At 41.2% G+C, this 17,521-nt stretch overlaps 8 protein-coding genes across 8 annotated transcripts; 4 read left to right on the top strand and 4 right to left on the bottom strand. All coding sequences in view use genetic code 12, as the record gives it.

Moving 5' to 3' along the window:
* Positions 1-254: 254 nt before the first annotated feature.
* PICST_12362 (conserved hypothetical protein) lies at positions 255-1,277 on the bottom strand (the record flags this gene model as incomplete). Its single annotated transcript, XM_001386954.1, has 1 exon — positions 255-1,277. A coding segment is annotated over one exon (1,023 nt), but the record flags the coding sequence as incomplete, so codon positions are not given.
* Positions 1,278-1,523: 246 nt separating this feature from the next.
* BPL1 (biotin holocarboxylase synthetase) lies at positions 1,524-3,833 on the top strand. Its single transcript, XM_001387198.1, has one exon. The coding sequence runs from the start codon at positions 1,735-1,737 to the stop codon at positions 3,760-3,762; it is 2,028 nt and encodes a 675-aa protein (XP_001387235.2). The 5' UTR covers positions 1,524-1,734; the 3' UTR covers positions 3,763-3,833.
* A 219-nt stretch (positions 3,834-4,052) lies between these two features.
* On the top strand, positions 4,053-4,825 carry APC11 (ubiquitin-protein ligase Anaphase Promoting Complex; the record flags this gene model as incomplete). Its single annotated transcript, XM_001387197.1, has 1 exon — positions 4,053-4,825. The coding sequence occupies one exon, from the start codon at positions 4,053-4,055 to the stop codon at positions 4,461-4,463; it is 411 nt and encodes a 136-aa protein (XP_001387234.1).
* A 210-nt stretch (positions 4,826-5,035) lies between these two features.
* Positions 5,036-6,141, top strand: COQ2 (Para-hydroxybenzoate--polyprenyltransferase, mitochondrial precursor (PHB:polyprenyltransferase)). Its single transcript, XM_001387196.1, has one exon. The coding sequence runs from the start codon at positions 5,216-5,218 to the stop codon at positions 6,071-6,073; it is 858 nt and encodes a 285-aa protein (XP_001387233.1). The 5' UTR covers positions 5,036-5,215; the 3' UTR covers positions 6,074-6,141.
* Positions 6,112-9,297, bottom strand: PICST_29302 (hypothetical protein; the record flags this gene model as incomplete). The annotated part of the gene is made up of 1 exon (XM_001386953.1): positions 6,112-9,297. The coding sequence occupies one exon, from the start codon at positions 9,295-9,297 to the stop codon at positions 6,112-6,114; it is 3,186 nt and encodes a 1,061-aa protein (XP_001386990.2).
* Positions 9,298-9,727: 430 nt separating this feature from the next.
* On the bottom strand, positions 9,728-11,071 carry PRO2 (Glutamate 5-kinase (Gamma-glutamyl kinase) (GK); the record flags this gene model as incomplete). The annotated part of the gene is made up of 1 exon (XM_001386952.1): positions 9,728-11,071. The coding sequence occupies one exon, from the start codon at positions 11,069-11,071 to the stop codon at positions 9,728-9,730; it is 1,344 nt and encodes a 447-aa protein (XP_001386989.1).
* A 390-nt stretch (positions 11,072-11,461) lies between these two features.
* MAN2 (Beta-mannosidase precursor (Mannanase)) lies at positions 11,462-14,005 on the bottom strand (the record flags this gene model as incomplete). Its single annotated transcript, XM_001386951.1, has 1 exon — positions 11,462-14,005. The coding sequence occupies one exon, from the start codon at positions 14,003-14,005 to the stop codon at positions 11,462-11,464; it is 2,544 nt and encodes an 847-aa protein (XP_001386988.2).
* A 587-nt stretch (positions 14,006-14,592) lies between these two features.
* On the top strand, positions 14,593-15,351 carry PICST_40070 (isoamyl acetate esterase; the record flags this gene model as incomplete). Its single annotated transcript, XM_001387195.1, has 1 exon — positions 14,593-15,351. One exon carries the CDS (start codon positions 14,593-14,595, stop codon positions 15,349-15,351), a length of 759 nt encoding a protein of 252 aa, XP_001387232.2.
* Between the last annotated feature and the right edge of the window lie 2,170 nt (positions 15,352-17,521).

The following is a 17,521-nucleotide window of genomic DNA, read 5'->3' as shown; positions in this document are numbered from 1 at the left end:
CACTTGTTTGAACCACTTGCTGGTTCCTTGACTGAGGTAAGCTTGTGGAATTTTCAGATCCTTTCTTCTCCTGTTGTTTTCAGAGCATTCAGTCAAGGAGAAGAACATGATAACCGTATGGATGGATTGGGTAACAATGCTGGCGCCGGTCTTCGAGTGAATAGACACCATAGAGATCTAAAAGTGGAGCAGGGACATAAAGTATGAATATGTGAAATTCCTTAACTGTATTTGACTGGGACTTTATTCTACATGAGTATATACAAGGTGTTGTCCTCGATGACAATGGCCGATTTCACTTTGGTGTCTACTATAACCTCTTCAGCCAAGGGAAGATCCACGTAGTCCTCTTTCAGTCCTTTCGTGAAGTAATGTTTAGCCAGTAAGTTGACAATTCGAATACTGTGAATGCTAGGCACGTAGAATACATCCAAGTCAGATCCGGAGCTAATCTGCTCACTGTGGAACTTAACCAACAACTGGCTATCATGATTCTCGGGAAACGGCGTATAGGTTACGTTGAACTCGTATCTAGTAGGCTCTATTGGGATTTCTGACTTCTTCGATACTTGTAACTTCGATGTTGGTTTTGTTTCTACTATTTCTTCGATTTTTGACACACTCTTTATATGCTTCTCTGGAATCTCTTCGATTAGTATTTTCTGTTTTTGTGCATTTGGCGTTCCCGAGATATTCATCAAGTTTGGAAGAGGTTTATTATCGACTTCGCCTTCATCAATATCCATTGGATCGTTCAATGCCTCGATCAATCCCAAGGTTTCGTTGCTTTTCAACTTGTTCCATTTCTCCTGGAGCGCAGAAGCAGTGAGCTCAGAAACTGGCACCTCTGTCTGTGACAACTGGCCCTTGGACATCATCTTGGGTATTGTATACTGTCTCTCAAGAACATAACCATGAAGTATCTCAACACACTCAATACTCCATTCGATGAGAATTGAGCGCAAATCCGCATTCACCTGACACCATTGGAAGCACACGGAGTTGATACAACAATCCAACACAAACAGCGGAAAGCCCTTTTTGTCGTTTTCTTCCTTCTGAACCAGTACAATCATCGGAATCTCCCATTGGTTGTCGATGATGAGTGGAAACACTTTTTCAGGCTCAAAGTCAATTTGGGGTCGTGGAACTTTAGACTCGTGACATATGTTTATAAACACCTTTCTTGCGATGAGCTGAACATCGGGTGCATCCACAATCTTGGTCTTGACCACAAATCCAGGTCTTGGATCCAAGGCTATGGTCTCAGATTGTTCATGCAAAGACATTTTGATTGATGACTGTCAATGGGTTTGGGTGTGAAATTGTAGCAGATGATTATATGGAAGAAATCTCGAGCCCGTTCTTGAGTCATCTCGTGATCTGATTCAGGAAGTATTTTGTTTGGGATGCTTGAGTCTCTGTGAGTCTCCGAGAGTCAATTCCTACACAGAGTGGAAATTCATGGCTCTGACTATTTCTTCTTCTCCAATTTGTACTATTTAAACTAGGAATTATTCAGAAGAGTATACAATAGAAAGAAACATTTCAGAGCATTCAATAGCATATACTGCACTCATATTCTGCTACATCATACTAGTTTTTCAAATCAGAAAAGACAGCGGAGTCTTCTTTTATTTATTGTCTTAGATATCCCATTGGTTGAGTTTTTCAGTAACCTCAAACTTTATTTACAACCTATTCTTATCAGTTTTACTTTCTCTTCGTTCTGCTATGAATGTGCTAGTATATTCTGGACAGGGAACGACCACCGAAAGCGTTAAGCACTGCTTGGAATCGTTAAGGCTCCATTTATCTCCATATTATGCAGTGGTGACTATCTCAGAGCAGTCGATTCTCAACGATCCATGGATTTATAAGACATCCTTGTTGGTGATTCCTGGAGGCGCCGATTTGCCTTATTGCAACGTATTTAATGGTGAGGGCAACAGAAAGATTTCACAGTTTGTCCGCAAAGGAGGCAAGTTCTTGGGCTTTTGCGCTGGTGGCTATTACGGGTCAGCAAGAGTTGAGTTTGAAGTGGGCAATCCTCGTCTCGAAGTTTCAGGTCCACGAGAGTTGCAATTTTTCCCAGGAACTTCAAAAGGTTGTGCTTATAAGGGATTTGTGTATGAGTCTCACAAGGGATCCCGTGCTGCTTTCATAGACGTCAATACTTCTATCTTGACAGACTCTCCTGCTCAAGTAGTCAACTACTACAACGGTGGAGGAGTCTTTTTGAATGCTTCAAAGTACGCGGGAGTGCAAGTATTGGCTACCTATAGTGCTGATATAGATGTGGAAGACACGGAAAGAGCGGCTGTGGTATACAAGAAGTTTGGTAAAGGTGACGTCATCTTGACTGGAACTCATCCTGAGTTCACACCATCCTTGTTAAAGGAATCAGATGGCGATGAAAAGTATGCCAAAGTCATTCAGACTATCCGAGACGGCGACCATGGGCGTAGAATGTTCTTCAAATCGTGCTTAGGCAAGCTAGGTTTGAAGGTTAATGAGAATGTAGACGTCACTGTACCCAAAATTACTCCCATATTATTGTCATCTCATTTGAATAAGGTCACGGTCAATAACTTGTTGAGTTCCTTGAAATCAAAGGAGGATTTCCATGGAAACTCTTTGGAAGACGACAACGACACGTTTGTGTTCCATGATGAGACCGAAAACGACCACGACTATTTTCTTGACAGTTCAACTGACAACGTGGAGGACGCCAATCTGGTGCCAAAACACATCAAGCTCTTCAGCGAGGGTAACTTGCCTGATCCCAAGACAACACCCTACTTTCACATGGGTGCATATTTCAGTCATTTGGAACGGTTGTACAATGGAAAGGTGGGAGAATTTGGTTCCATCTTGGGGTATGGAGAAGTGGTCACTTCTACCAATACGTTAATGGACAGAAACCCCAAACTTTTGCGGAATTTGCCCAATGGCTTCGCTTTAACTGCTACTACACAAGTAGCCGGAAGAGGTCGTGGAGGCAATGTTTGGATCAACCCCAAAGGAGTGATGGCAGCTTCGGTTTTATTCAAAATCCCATCGGGTGAGACACATGCTTCTTCAGTAGTCACTTTGCAATACTTATGTGGATTGGCATTGATAGAATCTATATTGGGATACGGAAGCTTCGAAGATGGAAAGGGTGTTGGATACGAAGACATGCCAGTCAGATTGAAATGGCCAAATGATATCTATATCTTGAAGCCAGAATTCTACACCAAGATAAGCAATAAGGACGAAACAAGTTCGACTGTAGAAGGAGACGATGCCAAGTGGGCCAAAGTGTCTGGGGCTTTGATCAACTCCCAATTCTTAAATAATACATTCCACTTGGTGTGGGGAGGAGGTGTCAACGTGTCTAATGAAGCTCCAACTACTTCATTAAATATCGTATTGGCGAAATTGAACAATATAAGAACTCAAAAGGGGTTACCCGAACTTCCACCTTATCAGCACGAACTACTCTTAGCCAAGTTGATGCATACTATGGATGGGTTCTACTCTGTCTTTAAGCACTCTGGTTTGAAACCGTTCTTGCCATTGTACTACAAGAGATGGTTCCATTCCAATCAGTTAGTTAAGCTCCAACGCGATGGCCGCGAACGTGATGTAAAGGTTACCGGTATCACAGCAGATTACGGATTATTAATAGCTGAGGATACTCTGACTAAGGATTTGCTATTTCTACAACCCGATGGAAACTCGTTTGATATCTTCAAAGGATTAATTTATAAAAAGTAGAATAGATAGTACAACAGTAGAAGGACAGTATTATAGATCAAAAAAACGCAGAAAGCATGAAGTCACATAATATCAAATTAATAAGAGTAGAACTAACAATATCTTTTCCTACAGAGTCAAGGTGGAGAGAACTGGGGTTAAGTAAGTCAATATTGAAGTAGTAGATTAAATTCAGATAACTTCATAACTTATGGGGATCTGATATGGACACATGGTAGCGCCAACAATATAAACCAAAACAATGGTTTCTCCAGATTTTCTATTGCAACTAAACCTATTTATCATCAATAATGAAGGTGAAAATTGTGGAATGGCATGGATTCTCGACATGGCACTGGAAATTAGCTGCTGATGGCGATGCCAATTCCAGCGCCTATGTAGATGAGTTATGTGGAATTTGCCGGGTAGCTTTTGATGGTACCTGTCCCAATTGTAAGTATCCAGGAGATGATTGTCCCATAGTGTTGGGCTCGGGTTGTACTCATAACTTTCATTTGCATTGTATTGTTAAATGGCTAGAACAGGACACATCCAAGGGGTTGTGCCCCATGTGTAGACAGATATTTACATACAAAGAGAGCTATCCTGACATGACGGAGGAGTTGGCCAACTTGAAGACTTTAATAGATGGCCATAGGGTGATGAGAGAAAGGTATACTGAAGATAACCAGGAGTTTGAGGCGTTTGAAGAAGAGACCTGAAATGAGGCGATTATGAATTTGGTATGTATTGCTATTGCTACCATGTCTGCGTTATTGGGCTACACGTCTACCTAACATGACTGAGTCTGAGTCTAAGAGATTTGAAACTTAGACTACCATGAGATAGAGAGTTGGATTCATACAACAGAGAGCGTCTATTTGCCGTTGATTTCCGAAGAGTCCTAAAGAACCGAAAAGAGTACTATGATTGTATCTACATTATCTGCATTCTGTATTTATTCGACTTCCATACGACTTCTATTGGTTCTTCACGTTTCCAATTCTCGCTTTGATCGGATGAATTTCTTCATACAGAATTTGCTACAGAGTTTATCAAATAGAAGTTCGCGTTTTTTAGAAATTGTCACAAGGTGCGAACTTCGTTTTTCTACACAACCATCATGTTGGGTATATCATTAGTAGCCAAGTCGCTCTTAAGAGCGCCGCTAGCCTCGTCTACTGTCGCAGCGAGTCGTGTTCAACTTGCAAGAGGTTTGGCCTCTTCCGCTGTTATCTACAATACCTTCAAGCAATCCCCAAACTCCCAAAAATCTCCAGAGCCAACGAAGACCGCTGCTAAAGTTGTGACTCCTGTCATCGATTTGACTACTCCTAATTATAGCAAGAGTGTGTTGGAAGCTCGGTCTAAGTTTAAACCCGAGGAATTGGAAGCTGCTCGTTTGGCTAGACTCGCTGGCTTGGGTCCATACATTTCGAAATTGCCTGAGAAATGGATTCCCTACGTCGAGCTCATGCGGTTAGAAAAGCCAGTGGGGACATTATTGTTGCTCATTCCCAGTTTCTGGGGTATTACCATGGCCTCCTACTCTATTGCTGCTCCGTTGACCACTTCTCTTTACGCTATTGCGCTCTTTTCCATTGGTGCGGTAATCATGAGAGGTGCAGGTTGTACCATCAACGATATCTGGGACAGAGACTTAGATAATCAAGTGGCTAGAACCATGGAAAGACCGATAACCAGTGGTAGAGTAACTGTGCCGCAGGCTGTGGCCTGGATGGGAGTGCAGTGCTTCGCTGGCTTGGCTGTGTTGTTGTCCTTGCCTTTTGAATGTTTCTACTTGGGAGCTTTGTCCTTGCCTTTTGTAGCTGCCTATCCCTTGTTCAAGCGGTTCACATACTACCCACAGGCTATGTTGTCGATCTGCTTCAGCTGGGGTTGCCTCCTTGGATTTCCAGCTGTTGGGGCTGCTGTCAATTGGTATGTTGCTGGACCTTTGTTCATAGCCAACTGGATTTGGTGTCTCACCTATGATACAATCTATGCTCATCAAGACAAGCAGTTCGATATTAAGGCTGGCATTAAGTCGACAGCTTTGGCTTGGGGAGATAAGACTAAACCAATCTTGAAAGGCTTAACTTACACCCAAGCCGCCTTCTACACGGCTGCAGGTGTCCTCAACTCCATGGGTCCAGGCTTCTACATTACAGGCGTCTGGGCTTTCACAAGGCTATACAACCAAATTAGAAAAGTGAACTTGGATGATCAAAAGAGTTGTTGGAGCGCTTTCACCTCTAACATCAAAACAGGGTTTATTTTCTGGTTGGGTATGGTAGTCGACTACCTCTTGTTATTAACAGGATTCTTGTAATTATAAATCTAGATAAACTGTAAATATTCATATCATTTCTACGTTCCATTCTCGAATGAATTGGCAAAGTTCTTGTAGACGCTTTTCGTAAACGTTGCATCTGCCTTGCTGATCGACTTCCGCAATTGCACCTCCCTGTTGGCAGCCTGGAGGTCTATAATAACTTCAGTTAAGTAGTCCATGAGGTACGCAATTGGGATATGATCGGGCAAATACGAAAGGATTTCCGAAGGAGTGAAAAATGAATTGCCAAATGATGATATGAAATGCCTGATAGCAAAAATGCAAAGTGGATCGGAGGTGATCTCTTTCAAATAATACTTTAAGATGGTAAACAAGTCATCTCTAATACGACTTGGAGCAACTATATCAAATCTGCGAGAATCGTTCTCAATATAGAAGTGGAATTTGGGAAACGGAAGCTTTCTGTGAACTGCAACAAACTCAGCACTTTCAAAATCAGAATAGTCTAGCAACAGTCTAACTGTAGTGTCATCAGGATTAACAAACTTATAATAAGAGAATAATTCATCGTTCAGAATGAGCTCCGATAGAATTGGAGTGGACTTTTTCAAATCAGTTGAAACAAGAAGCAATTCGTAGACTTTCAAATATATGTCGACAAAATCCTTACACTCACTGGACTTGGAATTCAAATGCAAAAAATCAACCCAACTGATCTTCGGCCATTTTGAATCAGTTAGCGAGTTTTCGATCTTGTAAGTTTGAACAAGGATATCAAAATTAATCCTGTACTCTTCCACCAAAAATTCGGACGACGACATTAATTTGGCCATTTCAAAGGCTAGCTCATCTTGAAGAGATGCCTTGAACTTATTTTCACGTAATGTGCTTTCTAAGAATTCAATTTTGAGTAATGAGAAGTCACTCTCACTGGCATATGTTTCTGAGATCTCATCCATGATAGTCTTGTGAACAGATCGATATTGCTGTTTGTTGTTTTTCTTCATGAATTCGAAGCCTCTGATTTTGTCTACCTTCAATATCTCAATGAGATACTTGGTATAAAGAGAAGGGTCTGGTGGATTTGCTTTAATATCCGCTAGTGTATCCGCAACCAACAGTTCCGTAGATATATCAGAGTCACCCTTTTCTTGAGATAACAACTGAATAACCAAGGTACAAAGTTTCTCTGAAATCTCTTTCTCTTTTTCCTCGTCTGCTGCTTTGAGGCTACGATAAGCTTGCAAGATGGTCTTTATAAATCCCTTAGAATACCAAAGATCTATAATTGATGAATTTATATGGCTGAATGTGGACCAATTCATCTTGTCTTTTCCTTGAAAGAAAAATATGGACTCTTCATTCAGCTTGAACAGAGCATAGTATGCTCTCCTTATGATGTCTTGCGTCTGAGAATTAGTTTGAACGAGATCAGGATAAACAGAATCAAAGTATTTCAATAGCAACAATCTTCTGCTGCTGGACGGCTTACATTGCTCCATTATTTCCCTGATTCCTGAATACACAGAAAAGTCAAAATGACTAGTATCGATTTCTTTAAAGTCACTTAACATGTAAATGATAAACAAAGGATCTACCACAAGGTGGCCATTTTTCAATCGTAGTACGTACTTTAAGATCTTTTGCTCATCCTCAATTTCAATAAGGGATAATACAAGCATGTACAAGATGTATTGGTGAATCTCTCCCTCGTACGTATCTACGATTCCTTCTAGTTCCTCAGAGAATGACTTGATAGTGCCTTCTTGCATTGCAAAGATGAAACTATCCTGTAGTTGTATCAACACACTTTCCGAATATAATATCCAAACCTTGGAGTCGTCATGAAGGATGATGTTACCTATGTCGAAGTGCTTTGCAATCGAGGAACTTCTGGAACCATTCATTAGGTTGACTTTGGAAAGCAAACCGTCTACCGTTTGGTTTTCTACCAGTATATCTGATACTGTCGAAATATTTATATCCTTGATGGTCTCTAATAGTTGTGCGGATTCCGTCGAAGGCTTTTCTACAAATATTTCACTCTGTTCAGAGATCGTTAAGTTGATCGAGTCCAGCGAGAAAGGCTGTTCTTGCCTATGTTGTTCTGTATCTTCTCCACTTTCTTGTTCTTGTTGATTTTCCTGTTGTAGAAGGTTATCCTTGTCAATATCTTGTTGTGTAAGATTCTCTTCTTGTGCGATATCCTTAACTTCTTTTTGTTTATTATCAGTTTCTTCACCTTTGAGTTCAGTTTCTATTTCATCTACTACTTGTTTCGTAGATTTCCTTCCATAAAATATCTCTTCTAAACTGACAACATTTAATACTTGTAGGGATTCTAGCGAGCTGACTATGAGCTTGTTACTGTGGTCACTAGAGGCAAATACTCCAAATACATAGGGCCATCGTACCACTATGCCTCCTACAGGATATCCTTCCCCTATCCAGGTTAGGGTGCCTCTGGTAACATCGCCTAATGAGTTGATAAACATGGCTAACGAAGTATTCTCATCATTTTTGATAGTCAAAAGATATTCCTCTGCTCCTTCTTTATCCATTGCATCATAGCTTACCATATGTGGCGGGACATTTGTTCTGTTTCCCGTATAATCGAATAAAGGAATCTTTCTTGTCATTTTAAGATCGATGATATCGTAATTAGAAGGATTCGCTACCAAAACCAAATTGCTGTAATTCGATGACATCCGTGACGCAGTAGATATTCCACTCACAGCACCAGAGTAGTTTATGTCTTTGAGCAACTTGATCTGGTCCTTATCGATTTGGATGATCCTGATCTTGGAAGAAGTGAAAGCGACGATTTTATCGTTCACAGCCACTGACTTTTGCAGCCTGGAATCATTTGAAATGGCTGAATATGCGAGCATCAGCAAGTCGTTGATATCTTTCAACTTCCCAATGTGACATGGCGATAGCTCTGGCAAGGAATAGACACTGGCTGTAGAGCCTATAAGCACTAGAGCTCTTTCAGTATTGGGAAGAATCAATATTTTTGTAATTACACGGCTAGAATCCGAGAGCTGGAGATTCAGAATGAGCATATACTCAGCGGCGTCCTCGAAATGGTGATAATGAAGCAACTGACCAGTGGTGGTTCCTATGTAGAGATTGGCCCGGTACGATGCTATAGTGGAGATTTTTCCAGCGGACCCTGTTTCTTCTTCGGGCACCAATAGTCGGTATTTGAACACCGCCGGCTCACCGGTGCCTCCGTTAACGACGAGCTTTTGGTCCATATGGTATTGAAAAGGAGTGGGTAAGAGATATAAATAGTAGGAATGGATTCTGGAGAATTATAGAGTGTGCAGTATGATTCTTGATTAAGTATGTGCGAGATTCTGTATGTGCGATTTAGAGTGGCTATAACGAGAGAGCTGAACAACTCTAGAAAATAGTGAAGTCATTTTAAAGACTCGGTCTTTGGAAGTCGAGGCTTCGGGGAAATACGTTTAAATCCTAGACGTCGCAGGAAATGTCTCTGATAGTTTACTTTTCTGCGACAGTTACTTATCATCTACTCATCGAACTCTTGAATACATAAAATCGTAGCTATATTCTTTCTTCTTCCTTTTTAATATCATTTTAATTACCAATAGTCTATTCTTAGAGTCTATGACACCTATGTACAGCAACGAACTTACGTTGTAGACCACCACCGTTTTGCATTTAATCCCTTTCATGATTGTGATTGTGGTTATGATGATTATGGTAGTGATTATGATTTTCATTTTCAGACAACGCCAAACTGGCAAGGTTCTCTGAAGATGGAGGCAACACCGGTGGAAAGGCGATGTTGTCTCTGTGAGCCACGTACTCGGAATCAGCATAGCCCAAGGTGGATTCGATCTGACTGCTTCGTAAGCCCTTTATCTTCAAGATCTCAGACGAAGCGTAGTTAACTCTACAATGTCCAACTTCGATAGCTTCATCCACAGGTGAAGTCCTCGTAGGAACAACCTTGATGGAGACACATTCACTTTCATGGAAAGTGCCTATCACATCGATGATTCCTGCTGGGAGGAGCCCAGCTCGGTCCTTACGCGTGAGAGCCTTGAAACAGCCCTCATCAATGATGATGTCACCCTTGGTCTTCAACCCGTGCAAGATCCAGAACTTGCGGTCTGACTTGATCTGAGTGTTTCTGGGAAGACCTTGGAAACGGGTATGTAAAGGAATCTTGTTGCTATCTATGTCTTTTTCCATCTGCTGTATCTGTTCCTCTATCGTCAAATGCTCCGTAGCTGTGCTCTGAATGTTTTTCACAATATCTAGAATGTAGTAAGGCTGACTCGACAAGGTGATGATGGTGGTAACTCCGGCGTTTGTTGCTAGTTCTGCTGCGATGAGCTTCGTAGTCATGCCACCTGTCCCAACTTGAGATCCTGCCCCACTGTCGGTGTCTGTTTTCACAGCCAAGTCGTCGATCTTATCCACTAACAAGATGGGCTTAGCATCAGGATTACTACGGGGATTGTCCGTGTACAAGCACTGCACGTCCGTCATCAAGAATAGGTAATCGGCATGGATCATTCCAGCGGTGATGGCTGAAAGCGTATCGTTATCACCGAACTTGATTTCCGCCACTGACAACGTATCATTTTCGTTAACAATAGGAATAACTCCCATGTCGAGCAACTCATTCAACGTGTTGCGGGCATTTCTATACTGGGTAAAATCCATAATGTCATTTCTAGTGATTAAGATCTGCGCGATTCTCTGGTCCAACTGTCTGAACAAATCGTCAAAAAGACCTATTAGCCGTCCCTGACCAATCGAGGCTAACGCTTGAACAGCAGCAAGTTTGCTGGGCTTCTTTTCCATGCTCATACGCTTCATTCCAAAGGCTATTGCTCCAGAAGATACTATCACTATCTTGTGACCCTGACGACGAAGCTTGGAGATGGTTTCTACTATGAGCGACATATTGGCTATCCGAGGCTCTCGTGTAACTTCGTCTACAAGCGACGATGTACCGAGTTTCACGACTATGGTGTACACTTTGGGCGACATGGCTATAGTTGTGCAGCCAATTGTAGGTATATTGTAGGTATTCAATGAAAGAACAGGTGTGAAAATTATTGTACAGACTGAAAAATTTTGGATGATTTTGAGTCATAGTCGCATTGTATATTCAAGATTGTAAGGAAGATCTTCAGTTAGACTGAGTAGTTAAATGGTCCATACACAAATACAAACTCTACTTCCAGCGTTTATAGGCAGATATTTACAGTTGCATAGATGCTTATATATATATATATATAGATATATATTGGTAGGAAAATATATCTACTTACGCTTCAAACTTTCTCTTTGTATTTCTTATCTTACCAACTCACCTCGAAATTCTAATTTTTCGCAGCCTCTCATTGATCAAGATTAAGCAATTGTATAGCACGAAATCTACTGTTGTTGGTAATATCTGACAGTCACCTTGTCGGTAGTCTTTAAATCTTCGGCAATCACCACCTTCTCGTCTCCGGGAAACAAGTCAAACCCATTATCTTGCAAGAAGACGTCTCTCTCAACAAGGATCTCAACTCCTTTGACAGGCTTGTTAGACGACAACTTGATGGAACCGTTAGAAACTTCAAATTTGACCTCTCTTCCTGGGAACTTGAGATACTTCAATGGTTGTGGCCAGTCTCCAGCGCTGGCAATAATAGAACCATCTTCCTTACTAACGAATCTGGAATACACTACAATGGGCTGGTCATTGGCGATCGGATGAGCAGAAACAAACTCGGTAGACAGGTTAGACTTCAAGACTACATCTTGATCAGGCAAGGACTCAAGCTTCTTACCACTGGTAACGTTGTAGATATCAACTTTCAACACTGCTGGTTGATCTACAGTGTTGGAATTAACACCCCAGATATCAACGTTGTAGTCCACTTGACTGTAATCGTGTGGAGGACCAGCGGTTGAATGAGGTTTGGCTTGTTCGTGGGTATGTTTCTTCTCATTTCTGAACATACCAAGACCAATTGGTCTGCTTTCTCTTTTGACGGAGTAGTAGGCAAGTTTTGGTCTCTTGTAGAAATCAACAATAGCCCACGAAGTCACGGGCCAACAGTCATTGATTTGCCAGACAATAGCACCACCCGTATATCTCTTTCCATCACCTCTCCATTCTCTTCTCCAGTATCTATAAGCGTAACCAAGACATTCGGCTTGCATTAATTGAGTAGCATAGATCCACGAATCGAAGTCCAAACCCTGGACTTTGATGTTTTCAATCACATAGAGGGCTAAACGACGTTCAAACCCATCGGCTTTGTTGTGGTGATCAACCAGCTCTGACTGTGGGTACAATTCGTCTGGGTCCGTGATACAAGCTTCGAATGTTTTTCTGTTCGGCAAGGCTTCCATACCAAACTCTGAAATGAACCTGCCACCCAATTTGTGCCATTCCTGGTACTTTTCTTGACTTCCATGCCAAACATTCCATTGGTGAAGATCACCTACCGTAGGATCAGCAGTACCGTTTCCACCCCATGGAGAACCAGGATGATATGGGATCTCAGGACAGAATTCACTAACTAATTTGGGAAAAATAGTCTCGTAAAGAGTTCTAGCTGGGAAATTGCTCTTGGAGTAGTCACCAGAGTTGTCAGTAGGATCCCATTCCAAGTTGAACTGCTCAGCAACTTGATAATCTTCATTATTACCAGCATAAATGGCAAGAGAACAGTGGTTTCTCAACCTCTTTAATTGATGCTTAGCTTCTTCAGATACAGATTCTAAGTACTCTGGGTAACCAGGATATTGACCACAAGCAAACATAAAATCTTGCCAAACCAAGATACCCATGCGATCACATTCGTCGTAGAAAATATCTTGTTCGTAATAGCCTCCACCCCAAATTCTCACCATGTTCTGGTGACCATCGATCATTAACTGCAACAACTGCTTGTAGTCAGAATCGACAAGCAACGTCTGCATGGAATGGGCTGGGATCCAATTTGAACCAGCGCAGTAGATAGGAATATTGTTCACTTTAAAGTAGAAACTCGAACCTTCCTGTTCAGCAAAGGATTCCTGAACCAATTCCACTTTTCTTAAACCAACCTTCTTAACAATCACCTGGTTTTCCAAACTGATCTTGAATTCGTACAATGATTGCTTCCCATGACCCAAAGGATACCATAAATCAGGCTCTTCCACAGCAAACTTGTGAGAGAAAATATCAGACTTATCAACCTTACTGGAGAAAGTCTGGATTACCAGGCCAGATGGTGATTTCACTTCAATCTCCAAAGTTGACGAGGAAGACCCGGTGAAAATATCGGATTGAATATCAATGCTGGCCTTAAGCTCCTTGTTGACATCAACCTTGAAGTAGACGTCTTTAATGTACGAGTCATAGGAAACCAACTTTACTGGTTTATAGGGACCACAGGTGATCAAAACTGGACCCCAATCCCAGCCAAAATGGTACTGAGCCTTTCTTACCTGAACTCTACTGGATTCCCCATTGAAACAGAAAAGTTTTCCATGCTTTCTCTCCAATGCCCTCGCTGTATGGAGAGCACTTTTAAAGAGAATTCTCAAATTGTTGGCACCATCGAAATTCAAATACTTCGTCACGTCAACACGATATTCACGGAACATATTGTCCGTAGTCAAGATCTCTTCATTGTTTAAATAAACTGTAGCAAAAGTGTCTAAACCTTCGAAAACCAACTCGTGAACAGACAATGGCTTTGCATTGGCAGATACAAAGAATTCGTTCCCATATTCCCAGTCCTTTTCACCAATCCATTGAACATCACGTTCATTTGTATCCATGAACGGATCAGGAATTTCCTTGTTGGCCAATAAGTCGGCATGAATCTCGGTTGTCTCGGCATCTGTTCTGGAAAGTTTCCATTCCAGAGTCTTGTACTCTCTATACTTCCAGTCTTTGAAGGTAGACTCCACAATGGAAGGTTGCTGGAAAGTCATGTTTATAGTCAATTGTATTCAGCACTTGGATGATAAGAGTAATTAGAAATCGGATAGGAATTGACTTGTATACCAATGATTAATGATGATAGTATAAAAGTGAAAAATCGAAGAAGTGAAAAATGAAACTGATATATATAAAGATATTTCACAAATCAGATCTATGACATTGCTTTCGTGTTAGAGCAATTGACCTCGGAGAGTTTCTGCTATGACAATTCTGACTCTCTACCACCTTTCCAAGGAACTGTTACCATATTCGTACTAGCTGGTAGAGTATTAGATTTTCCGTGTGGAGAGAAGTGAAGAAGGAATACTTGCCTATTACAGCATAAGAGTCCGCGTTCACCTGCCAGACGCGATTCTCGCTAAATCTGGGGTTAGACCAAATCCGAAATTTGTTCCGACCTAATGCTCACCCTCGTATATTACTAACTCCGGCTATTGTAGATCTCACATAGATATGAGAGAGAGGTTTCGCAAAACTCGCTCAAGTAGTAGTAAGTCAATTGATTCTGAGTAAATCTTTCTTGTTTTTCTTGTCTCATTGTAGTTATTGATAATAATTTTCAACAAGAGCTCTGAACATGGGTTTATACTACGACAAGATTGTACTTTTCGGGGATTCCATCACCCAAATGAGTTTTGGGAAAGGTCTCGACTTTTCTTTTGCGGCCAATCTCCTGGATGACTACCAAAGAAGACTTGACATAGAAAATAGGGGCTACGGAGGGTATAATTCCAAACATGCCGTGGAAATCTTACCAGAGATTTTGTCTACCCAAAGGGGTCAAAGTAAAATCAAGTTGCTTATCATTTTCTTTGGAACAAACGACTCTAAGAGCAGCTTCCAAGGAGTTCCCCTAAACGATTACCGCCAAAATATGGAGAAATTAGTTCAAATGGCTCAGGATGCTGAGGCTAAGACTGTAGTAATTGGACCAGGTTTGCATGACCCAAAGATGTGGGAAATACAATTGAAAGAATGGGGTGTACCAATTCATAGTGACGTAACTTCTAACAAAAAGAACAGAGCTTATGCTGACGCTGCCAAGGATGTAGCCAAAAAGTTCAATGTTCCATTTATCGATATGTGGAAGAGGTTCCAAGAATATGGCAAGTGGACAGAGGATCAGTTACAAGAAGAGTATGTTCCCTTGCAGGAGCTTCTAACGGACGGAGTTCACTTCACAGGAAAAGCTTACGAAATCTTGTACAATGAAGTTGTCGGAGCAATTGCCCAACATTACCCTGAACTCAAACCGGAGAACTTGAAGGAGAAATTAGCTTATTTCGATCAGATTGACAATAACGATCTCAGGCGGTCGATCTTCAGCACAGAATAAAATTAGAATCCTAGATTACTGCGTAGACTAAATACACGTTTCATTTCATAATCACAAAAATCAGAAGTCGTAAACTAACAATGGCTGCAAACAAATTATGTGATAAGGCTGATGGGTGCATATTTACGGTATTTTTGTATTCTACAAGCTTTGATTGCAGATGTTGGGGAATCCCGTCGGAGCATTATTACTTTTTCGAGCAGTGCTGCAAAAATAAAGCGACTTGCAACACTTGCGTGAAGCTTATATTTAGTACCTTATTATTTGTGACTACTACAATGCATATCAAAATCCTTATTAAAAACCTTTTTTATAGCTTGTTATTAATTATCATTAAATATTGGTATTGCATTTTATGCAAAAGTCCACTCCATATTTTGGACACTTTTAATAAACCTATTGATATTGTTCTGCATTATTTTGTTATTGTCCAGCTGAAAGAATCAATAAAAGTAATTCAACAATTGTGGGAATTGAAACAAATAAAAGAAATCAGTTCGTAAATTCATGGCATTCATGGCGAAAGTGGAGGAACACCCATGCTGGTCCTTCTCTCCTTTTCTTCTTTAATGTATGTTTGTAACGACATACTGCGGATGTCCCTGAACACCCAAAACACAACAGCACCATCCACATCGTCGTCATCTTCCTCAACAGGACTTTCATGTAGTAGATGCTGTACTCTATCGTATATTCTATCCTGCCAGACCACGTCCTTGACGTTGCTCTTTTTGGAAAACAACCTTAACGACTGCTTGAACGGATCGAAGTCCATTATGTTATTCAAATCCAATAGTAACTTTGCCGTTTGCACCCGGCAGTTGGCAATAATACTCCATCGCCCCACAATAGCGTTTGTAACTCTGAAATTACTCTTGGCCATACCCGAGATGAAGTGGTATAGCCCAGGAACCGGTGAAATAGAAATCATTTTGCCAACCACCTCTTTGTCTTGTAATGCTCTGGTATAGTAGGCACATAATAGTGTGTTGTGAAGCACATGTAATATGAATGCTTCTGGAGTAGCCAACAACTTGTCCTTTACAACCGAGAGATCAGTAGTCAACTTGGCTGGCCATAACAACATATCGAACTCTAGTTGGAAGAGCTTGTACTTTCGTTCGCTGAAAGAAAGCTCTTTTGTTTGGCTCAACCAAATCATCTTATAAATGTAGAATCCCACATATAAGAAGTGGTAGTTGAACGATTCTTCACTAAGACTATTGAGATATATTTCAGAGCGTTTCAAGATACGAGGATTGGTAGTTAGTTTGGAGTCATGGAACATACTATAGTATGCATCTATAGTCATAGCTCCGATAACCAAGTTTATCGATATATTATCAGGGTCAGCTTCGTACAACTCATTGAAGAAAAGCAAGCTCTTTTCGATAATGGCCGTGTCTATCGAGATTCTGAGGGGCATCAACAAGAAACACGCCAAAGTGGTCTCGTTCCATACAATTGTCCCCGTGGACAAAAAGTTGTTGAGGAACTCTAGGAAGAGCTCAATGGCACTCTCTGGGATCTTGTTATTGGGTGAAGACACTGTAGCTATATTGATACAACACTTGGAAAATTGGTCCAAGTCTCTATAGTTATTGGTGTGAAATACTTCGTAGGGCACAAACGGCGTATATGGCTCAATGTTGCTCTGGTACAATTCGAAGAGAGACTGACGAGCGCTTTTAGTGTTGTTGGTTAAAGGCATAGACGAAGGAGAAACTTCATCGCCAGGAAAATGAACACTAGCAGGGGATTTATGACTTGGAGATTCGTGAGTTACGCTGGGAATTGAACCATCGATAGAGATTAGAGATGTCGACCTCATGCTGGCTGTTGGTGAAGGTGCCGTAGCTTTATAATTTGCAGCCATTCCAGTGGAATTTGGAGAATTCTTGATAACTGGCGGAGACGGTGGAGACGATGCTGTCGAATTACTAAGCACTATAGAGCTATCTCTAGTAGGCAAATGAACTTGAGATGCATTTGAAACAGACATCATGTTTATGGAAGAACTTGGAGCTCCCGAAATCTGAGGCAGTGGAAACGCCGAATTGTAAGCATTGGATGAAGTACCAGTTGTATCTGTCACGACGAAACTGGCACTTTGACTAGAATTGTTTTTGGAGCTATGGTTGATGACATTGGAGTTTGAATTTGTGATCGC

Source organism: Scheffersomyces stipitis, chromosome 1, assembly GCF_000209165.1.
Source record: "Scheffersomyces stipitis CBS 6054 chromosome 1, whole genome shotgun sequence".
Taxonomy (NCBI): domain Eukaryota; kingdom Fungi; phylum Ascomycota; class Pichiomycetes; order Serinales; family Debaryomycetaceae; genus Scheffersomyces; species Scheffersomyces stipitis.
This window is presented reverse-complemented; position numbering and strand designations above follow the sequence as displayed.